General features: G+C 38.8%; 1 protein-coding gene across 1 annotated transcript; it reads right to left on the bottom strand.

Moving 5' to 3' along the window:
• Window positions 1-1,730: 1,730 nt before the first annotated feature.
• Window positions 1,731-9,818, bottom strand: LOC139737227 (uncharacterized). The gene is made up of 8 exons (XM_071647903.1): window positions 9,682-9,818; window positions 8,984-9,075; window positions 8,018-8,059; window positions 7,274-7,375; window positions 6,348-6,398; window positions 5,278-5,380; window positions 3,767-3,873; window positions 1,731-2,113 (listed from the first exon to the last, which is right to left on the bottom strand). The coding sequence occupies exons 1-8, from the start codon at window positions 9,710-9,712 to the stop codon at window positions 2,006-2,008; spliced, it is 636 nt and encodes a 211-aa protein (XP_071504004.1). The 5' UTR covers window positions 9,713-9,818; the 3' UTR covers window positions 1,731-2,005.
• Window positions 9,819-10,069: the final 251 nt, after the last annotated feature.

The following is a 10,069-nucleotide window of genomic DNA, read 5'->3' as shown; positions in this document are numbered from 1 at the left end:
ACTACAAACAAAACAATAGGCATATCATACTCTGTGCCTATTGCACGAACATGGCACTCTGCTTCACACTTGTACATGTGACCATGGCATTCTATCAGAGATGTATGATACTGCATGTGTTAAAAGCTCCTTGGTAACAGTGACAATTTTTGTGGTGTAAAAATGTCTGCATATTTTGCGCTACCAGAAACTAGTGCCAAAATAAAAGCGCACAACTATTTCTGTTTGTCTATGTGCCACTATGTCATGTCTTGATTCTGCGGAATTAAAAACATGTGAAATTCATCTTACGCGGCCAAGCGTGAAAAATTAATCACACGAATATATCCACTTTTACAGTACATGAACACAACATATTGTAGGGCCGAAAATATCACTTTGCAAACACACCGGGTGGAAAATTAATATTACGCTTAAGTAGCTTTGATTTCTTTTCTTTCAAAGATAGTGAAGCTGCAAGAATTAAGAAAATTTCAATATCCTTTTTTTTTAAAGATTTCTTACAACAGTTTCAAAATAAATACATCTCATCTATAACTGATTCATATTCAGTTCAGTCCATCATGTTGAAGTTTATACACAAACTGCAGCACATCCATAGACTTTTACATGCACAACACACTAATGTCCTACTTAAAAAAAAAAAATGATCCGCTTCTGCATTTCATCAGATTACAGATGCAGATGCAAATTACAAGCTACATATGTACTTTAACTAATACAATTACACTGAAAATTTGAAGCATGAATGTCCATGTTGTACAGGCAAATCCCGTCATAACAAAGTCCTTGGGACCAGCAGTTTTCTTTCGTTATACACGCACATATCAAACTTTCGTCATATATCAAAATTTTGTTATAGCCAAGTAAGTAAAGTATATAAAGATGGACAGACAATAATTTTGTGATCTGAATTCTTACTTTGTTTTTGTTGAAAACAAAAGTTTTGTCATAACTGTGTCCATTTAAATGGGAGTGCACTATATCAATCTGGTTTAAAGGGATTATTTACCATTTAACAGCTTTAGTGAGCACTTCAAAATAGTTCTAAAATATTAGGGATAGAAACAACCAAAGTAAAAATTTGAATCAGTATAATCAATTTCAAGTATTGATAAATATAAAAAATGTGAACAATAGTTATAATAAAAATGTTTCTAGACTAAACCATCTAGTTACAGTTTAGTGAGAAAAATAGTGATATCTCCTTTATACTAATATTGCAAAATTTTTACATGGTATGATGTTTTCTGATATAACTGACCTACACATGTGCATCAAATGTGATATATGTATCTTGAACTTTGTTTAAATCACTGCTCCCAATGGTAAACAGCACCTTAGGAGAACAGGGCAGGGTATCCTTTCCACCAGAATACCAGTATGCAAAGCAAGTCTTCACTCATTGAGGAAGAGCTGATTTTCATGTTTCCCATAGAACATATGCCCGAGTATACTTGGGACTACATGTAGTCTTCAATGGGTTGAGACATTGCTACCCTGGTGAACAAAATTTGCTGAAGAAAAATTGTCCCAGTTCCAGATCATCATGAGCGGAGAAAAGCTCTTTCTCCTGATTATGCATAAGGGCAACATTTCATGTCTCACACACTCCCTGTTTTCAGGCAGGTACTGTAGTCTTTCTTTCCACACAGTATGTGACCACTGAGACAGCATACCACTGCTACAGCCAGACATCTCTGTCACAGGAACCCCCACAGGTATGATAGGAATATTACTTCACTGGAGACACTCCTAGCCACATTATTTCGCCCTGCAGCATGGTCTGTCACACACACACCTTGTATTCTCTGAGATGCTTCCTCGTACAAAACTGGTAGCTGGGACACAATGATCGCGTCAAAACCATCATATTGTTTCATTCTCTCCATGGCAAGGTACGTCTGCGCCTATTTCAAATATCCAACACTCGGAATTAATACACCATTTGATGCGACTCTGATATATACAAAATGTAATACCCTGTGGGCACTTTCCAGCTGTATCATTCCCTCATTAGTCTGGCTAGCTGGTCCTCTAAAGCTTTGTCCTTTGCCTTTGATTCGCTCTCTTTGCTGGCCAGGGATCCTCTGTACGTTGGTGCATCGGCAAGCTGAAAAAAACACAGAAAACCAAAGACTGGATTGAGTCAAATCGATCTCACTGATGTGAATGCAAAAGGAAGCATTGACTGCTTATGTTAACGCAGGCAATACACAGAACAGATGGTTTTTTTATGTCACCTACAAAGGACTAGGCAACGAGGATAAGTCCCTTCCTGAAGGGTACCACCACAGCGGCAAGGGGACTTGAACTAGAGATCTCTTGATTGACGGAGCTCTGGTATTCTTATTCACTGAGCAACAACAGCCCCCCCCCCCCCCCCCCTGCCAGGCGGTCAACCATACACATATGCTTGTTCCAGATTCCTAAAAATACCTCCTTTACGGAGGGAGATGGGCAGGATTTTGACCCCCTATCACAGGCTTTTGGAAGGGGAGCCACCAAAAATTATCCCCGTATTTTAAGGTTTTGGAAGGGAGACCAGCAGAATTGCCCCCCTATTGCATGCTTTTGGAAGGGAACTAACAAAATTACCCCCTAAATGAAGGAAGAGTGCTGAGGTAAAGAGTGTCCACAACTTCAGCACCTGCATAGACAGGAATATATTTAGAGATGTTCTCATGCTGGATGTACCAGAGAAGATGTACTTCCTGGAGCACTTTTCCTTCACTCAGGGCCCAGGCTGAGATTTTTACCGATGGACATGTCTGAATGATGTTGGAACAGATTTGTAAACTACCTCTAATGAGAAATATTTCGGGGGAAAATAATAAAAGACACCCTATTTTAAGGATTTTTTCCCCACAAGCTGAGCCCTGAAAAAATACCCCTTTCCCGAAAAATAGGGAACAGGCTTGCGGTATGGATGACCACCTGAGTGGGGGGCCGGGAACAACAGATCCTTGAGCCACAGATGAAACAATTGCAATCACTCATGTTTGGACAAACGAACCAACACACCTCTACTTTAGATTTTACATTGATCAAACTGACAGAGTGCATATATCTTGTCATCCAATTTTTTTTTTTTTTTTAAAACCACAGCTTGATGATGACACTGAGTGACTATGCATCACAAAACTCACAAAATTCCCACTGGCTGATTGTCCAGTCTCTGCAGTAATATGTGCCTTGGATCGATTACACTAATTTTGGCCATTTTGATATTTCCTAAAAGAATTGACCTTCCAGAAAATCTACATCTGAATCTTGGAAGCATAAAATTTAGTTTCGGAAACTTTTTTTTTTCTTGGTAGAAATATATCATATTTTTCTGTTTATGACTTTCATGTTCTTTGTTTCCCGTCTATGAGGTGCATGTTAATGTGCAAAAATTAAAAAAAAAAACATTCATACAACCCAAAACCACAAGGGTTCAATTTTAAAAACCATTACTCTGGTGAGCTTGAAATATCAGATTTTGATGTGTATGTACCGTGGTATGAGAATCTTTGCTTTTAGAATCTGACCAAAGCCAAACAATCTTGTCTGGCTACTGTTTGTGGCTTTTGTAGTGCATTGTAGCAGGATATGGTTTGACTTGATGGGGGCTGAAATTACAGTGATTTCTACTTAAAAGGGGGGAGTTAGATGAAAATTGCACATCAAGCTTCAAAAGGGGAACACTGCCAGGGGCAAAGAAAGAATGAATCTCGCCACTAAATCCGCTATCTCCGTTTCTCATTATCTTTCCCAGATGTACCTTTCCAGCGACTTCGATTCCAATCTCATCCAGGACCTGGTTGACGATGGCGTCTTGCTCTTCCTCCTCGTCAGATCCACCCAAGAGGTCATCCAGGGTGTCATTCACTGGATGAAAGACAATCATTGGGTCTCAGAAAATGTATAGAGCAATGCTCGAGACGTAGACTCCTAATATCTCACATGTACTTTTTTTCCTTTTTGCTGTATTCCACAATTTGCACATCAAATTCTCGACACACTTATAATTTACTGGTACAGTAACAATAAAACAAACACACAAACTGTTATCAGAATTGCCACTTTGGTCACTTCAAATATTATCATGACATTGCCCCCCAGACCAACTAAATTGGGTATTTTGTGGGCATGTTTGTGTTTTTCTAATTGTGTCTTACCCCTCATTTCAAATTTCCGTTTCCCACCTTTCAATCATAACCACAGTCATAAAAATCAGCAGCAGCCACAGTGATACAAATCAGCCGCAGCCACATTGCACTCATTAACACAGTCCTCCTAAACATCAGTCATCACATATCATTATCATCATCACGATCGCTGTCACCATATTACCTTTACGTGCAATTGCAAATAGCTGTCACTCACAAGGCTATCTTTCACATTGCTATGCCACATAATTCTGCTGACTATGTGTCCATTTGAATATGACAAGCCCACATACAGTGTAATGACGTGAAAAAAAAAAAAAAATCCCATACATGCTGGGGTACAATGGTAGTTAGGAGAATCGTATCTCGGCCATAAAAAGTTAGAGTTAGATTAAGAATATTTGTGCTGCTTGGTGGAAAATTGAAAAAGATAACAAACAAACAAGACAGAAGCAGGTCAGCAGGTGTGTCAACTGGCCAGCAAAGTAAAGTATTGGTGAATGATTATCAATCCAATTCAATTCAATTCAATTAAGTTTATATTTCATTTCCAACATCACATACATTCATCATCATCATCATCATCATAATGTGCATTATCAATCTCTTCATCATCATTATCATCATTGATTTTGTCATTACCATCCTCATCATTACCTCTGTATGATTTTTTTTTTTACTGCAAGTACAGTGGAATCTTGTTTATATAGAGGTCAGATATAGCACGATACTTGATATAATGAGGTAATTTTGCAGGTCCCTCTTCTTTCATGTATTCTTTTGTTTTTAACCCTGATACAATGAAATATCTGATATAACGAGGAAATTTCAATGTGTCCAAGCAGCTCATTATAAAGGGGTTTCTTTTGCATTTCAAGTTCAAGTTGCTTTATTTCATCTCCAACAAATTGAGGATACAATGAAATATTTGGGTATACAAATAATGTCACAAAATCACAACAACAATGTAATGAACATAATAACATGTGATTTAGACACAGGTATTTGTGAACAGAGATACAAATGAATGCTATATCTTTACTGTAAACTCCAAACGAAAGTTGTTGGAAATTGAGGTTGAATTTGCTTTTCCCATCAATCCCTTTTCCCTCTCCATACTCACTCATCTCTTCCTTCATCTCCATCTTGGCTGACTCCATTTCAAACTGCTTCATGTTCTGCATCATTTTCTGTGGGTTCATCTGCTTATTCATTGCTCCCATGGCCTGTAATATTGGGGGATTGGTGAAATAGCTTTTGGCATCAAAAGTGTTTTCGGGGATTCTTCTGAATATGCACATATGTAATGATGACAGAAATAGAAGATAATAATATAACTATGTAGAGAAAGGCATTCAATATTTCATAATTTTTCCCCATTTTTTCAATTTTTCCCTGACACAAATTTTCAAAGCAATTAAAAAGTTAATCCTGCTTACAGAGATATTCAACAATACATGGAAATTTTATCCCATTCACAGAGACATTTAGTTGCATGGCATACATGTAAAGCAAGGTGACAATGTAGGTCGAACTGAAAATACCACATCATAGCCCTTTTTTTTTTTCATCACTTTGATAATATTCCAAAATATACAATGCAACTCTTATTTTGGATAAAGAGAGAGGATAATCATTAACAATGCACAGGTTATAATGAAGTTTCTGGGTTGATTATAGGCCCCATGCTTGCAAGCCAGTTTGCGAAATCTGTGCAGACCTGCAGGGCGTCCCATGCATGTACAGTAGATGTTGTCTGACCCATATGTACAACAAGGAGCCCACATCTGAAAGTTGTGCAAATTTTTCAGGCACAGACTCCCAGTTGATTTGTTGCCCTGGAGGCCATGCACAGACCGTCATGAATGGCCCATGCAGGGACATGCGCATGTCTGCATAGACGTCAGCACTGGCCCCTAGGTCGATTAGGTCTTTGTACAGGTTCCTTGCTAGCTCCGCACGGACCACGCACACATAAGCACAGACCTCTTTCAGACGTTTGTTGCAGAGGTGTTCCCGAGCAGGTATAACAGCACTAGAGTGTGACCTCGTAAAAACTCCCCCTCCCCTCCCCCCCCCCCCCCAACCCAGAAGCCAGATGCCTTGTAAGGGTCTGCATGCCCAATGGTCCCTTGAAAACCTATGGAATTGGTGTGACTAAAGTACAGTGTACTGCACTTGTTTTTAACTTACCTTTGCTGTCCTGCCCATGGCCTCAGCAGTGGCTTTGTTTGCTACCATGGTCTGCATCAGAAAAGAAAGAATAGCATCGCACTGGCTAAAATGCGTACAATCTATCTGTTGAATGCAATGCATTCATAGTTCCATTACATTGACCTTAGGGGAGGTTAAGGTGCCTTGACTGACCACGGGGTCCCTGAAAACTACACCAGGTATTCATAGTATAATAGAAAAAATGCACATTCTCACAGCAATTGTCTCACTTTAATGAAAGCCGTCAGTCTACAAAGCATACATACCTCACATCTAAATTGAGATTCACTTGTGGGGAGAAGTGTACACTCTACAATGTGGGTTTCACTGCAATTTGTACTCTTTTACCTAAGGTGCAGAATATTGAACCCATTTCAATACTATATTATGCATCTATTCCAACTTTTCTCTCACTCTCTCTCTTTTTGTGTATTCATTTCCTCTTTTCGAATTGGTAGTACAAACTGTATATCAGTCTAAATCACTTGCATCTTGCTTCTTCTGCAGTAAATTGCATCTTCAATCTTACAATCTACTCAAGCACATCAGAATAAGTCATAATCCTCAAACTCAAGCAAGGTGGACTTGGGGGAAAACTATTGAGTTCTCATAAGTCTTGTCAATATTATAAACACAAGTATGTGTGATCATGTCATCAAATTTTCTTTCATTTCAAATTATGAGATCACTAACACAGCAAATGCTAATTCAACCTTGAACTTCAGAAACAACAAATTTACATCTGTAAGACACATTTCCTTGATTCAAAGGAAAGCCCTCTTAACCTCTCTTCATACAAAAAGAAAACAATGAAAGGGAAATGAAAATCTGGGTGATCAACGCACTGGAGAAATATGAGGGATTGTGATTATACTTTATCACATGTTTAAATGACTGTACAACACCTTTGCCTGAGCGTTGACAGAGGATATCTGGGCACTGGCTCCATACAAGCGGACTTTCTGCTTCCTGAGGTTAATGAGCTGTTTGGCCAGGATTGTTGCTGCCTATTACATGGGAAAGACATAGACAGAAACAGGGCTACATGCATGAAATCTACATGCTTTATCAGGGCTTCCATCACAAGCATAACAACATACATGTAGTTTAAAAAAAAAAGAATGCTGTTACAAGCCGTCTTTCGCGCTCTGGACAAGGTCCAGTGCGCTCTGCACAATCTCACACTATTTAAGGGCCATTCCATGATCGGGAGCATCATTCGCCCGAAGAAGCCAATTGATAATTGGCGAAATGTCGCAACAGTGAGTATGTTTTCCAGTTTCTTGATTCAACTAAATTATTGATCTTGTTACAAATTATGCTTTCAAAAGACCTCACAAAAGCATCAGCAATAACAGACAAGAGTTGCAAAACTGATTACAGTTTACATGAAATATTAAATCAAAGCAGGAATTGGAAATTGTACCCCTAATTTGTGTTTCAAGAGAGGCTGAAAGTAATTACTGTGGGAACAAAATGGATATCACATCCTTACTGATAAATCACTCAATTGTAACACTTTCTACAATGCCATAAACATGCCCTAAGACATGAATCAAGAAAGAAATAACTGATTGTGACAACAAAAATGATGATGATGAATATGATGATGACTAAGTTTAAATCATGAGGACATTATCATACTTTACCTGCTTATTCCCTTGCTTGGCAGCTTTCTTTATTTCCATTTCCTGCATAATGATAGGCAAAATATCAATTAGCAAATTACAAACTCCTAATCAAATAGATATCAAACATCCATGATCCTGACTGGAACAAAATGAGCCTGTGGACATTGGACCATTTTTAAAGTGGTTAGGACTATACAGTGTACATATGCATAATTGTAGTCCTGTGAGCTGTGGATTAAATTCACAGTGTGTCCGACCCAATTTCTCTCCTGCATGGCAGAGTAAAGAAACAAATCCAACAAAATGATAAAATATTCACACTAATAGAATAGATTATTCCTTAGAATTGACAAATGATTCTTGGTGCAAGGAGCATTGATCGGGGGGGGGGGGGGGGGCATTTCATGAAATGCTTAGTCAGATATTTTGCTCTCAATCAGATGCATGGATTTCAGAAGCTTTATAACAGTTTGTCAGAAAAAAGAAATGAGCAAAACACTTCATTAAATGCTCCCCTGATCACTTTGCAAACCAGCATGTACTAAATGTCATGCATATGCTATTCAAGCCCATGGCCCATATTTCTGTAGATAAAAATCTGAATATTTTCATATGTACATGGTAGGGGCCGACACGTACATGTATATCTTCAAAGGACAGGGGTACTAGGGTCTTTTCTATTGTTGAGGTCACATGAATATTTAACAGAAAAATCTACCTTTTCATATGAAAAAAAAAGCTCACTGGAAATACTGCAGATGTGATTTTTCCTTTCAAACTTTGAGTGAATTGTCTAATTCTATGTAAAAAAAAAAAGTCCTGAAAAAAAAATCTTAATGTGATGGAAAGGATATGTACATATAGTGCCACCAACTAAGCACATAATCCTGGAGCGCTCCATTTTACACAGTCATAAATTTACTGTTCGGGCTGGTCGCAGTTAATTACCGAGCACACACACACAATTGCACCAATATTACTTACCAGTTTCTTTTCATCTCGCTCCAGTTTAGCACGATCTCTGTCAACACCTCGTTGTGTCTTTTTCAGGTCTTTCTCTGTCTTTCTTAAGACCTCTGCAAAACACACAATTATCAAAGACAATGTCAGATTGGAATGACGTCGTATCGTATGTTTATGCGTAGGACCAGGGGCTAGAGGTATAGTAGAGCTAAATTTACAGTCTGACCAAATTGTATCGTCTGTAATGGTAGGCTACAAAACTATCTCTACACTGTACGTCGACCTACAGGTACAGTAGCGCACAGGCTACAGGCTTACAACTTACAAGTGACCTCGTTAGAAGCTATCTATGAAAATTTCCGTGATGTGTGTTTAATAAACTAAAGCAAGGACGGAGGAGGTAATTTTAATTGTGACTGGTAATCTAAATTTAAATTTTACCACGGTGGCAAGGAGATAGAGAGCACACTGTTTCTAAGAAGAGGGTCTAGACACTAGTCTAGCTCATGAGCATGATGGCAGGCTGCATTATTTAGCCCTTTGAAGCTTAAAGAAGAAGAAGAGAGCTCTAGACCTAAACAGTCTGGTAAAGTCATACAACCTGCAATCGCGTCGTACCGCACAATTTGCAATATATGGGACTGGGTAAGGGCTGTGTTACGAAGGCGACCCTTTGAAAAGTACTTTTATATCCACATTTGCAGAGGCACAAAACTTACCCTTGTCACTTGGTTTGTGAAAGAAAGACATTTTTGAAGATTTCCCCGACGGACTCTAATGTAGAAATGTTGGCAGACCTGATTTTCGAGTACACTACAACCTCCTGTAGAGTTGTTGAGCTTTGTTTATGATGGAGATTAGGCAGTCGAAGTAGTTTGTACACGTACTTGTACTATTGGATAGGGGCAGCGTACGCGTACGGGCAAAATAGTTTGTGTAGAAATGACTCATTCTCAGCTGGATCTCTCGTACAGTACACCGTACGTCTCGATCCGAGATCTTTATGTCAATTGCTATTCTATTTGAATGACGTCATAATGTGTTAACTCTACCCCTCTCTCTTCGAAGGACCACCTGTTAACCCCTCTTCGCTCACCTCCGGACCTG

This window comes from Diadema antillarum, unplaced genomic scaffold (assembly GCF_040938485.1).
Source record: "Diadema antillarum isolate AM-2024a unplaced genomic scaffold, OU_Dant_1.0 seq00000686_RagTag, whole genome shotgun sequence".
In the NCBI taxonomy this organism is placed as follows: Eukaryota; Metazoa; Echinodermata; class Echinoidea; order Diadematoida; family Diadematidae; genus Diadema; species Diadema antillarum.
The sequence above is the reverse complement of the archived record's forward strand: the minus strand, read 5'-3'. Positions and strand labels throughout refer to the sequence as shown.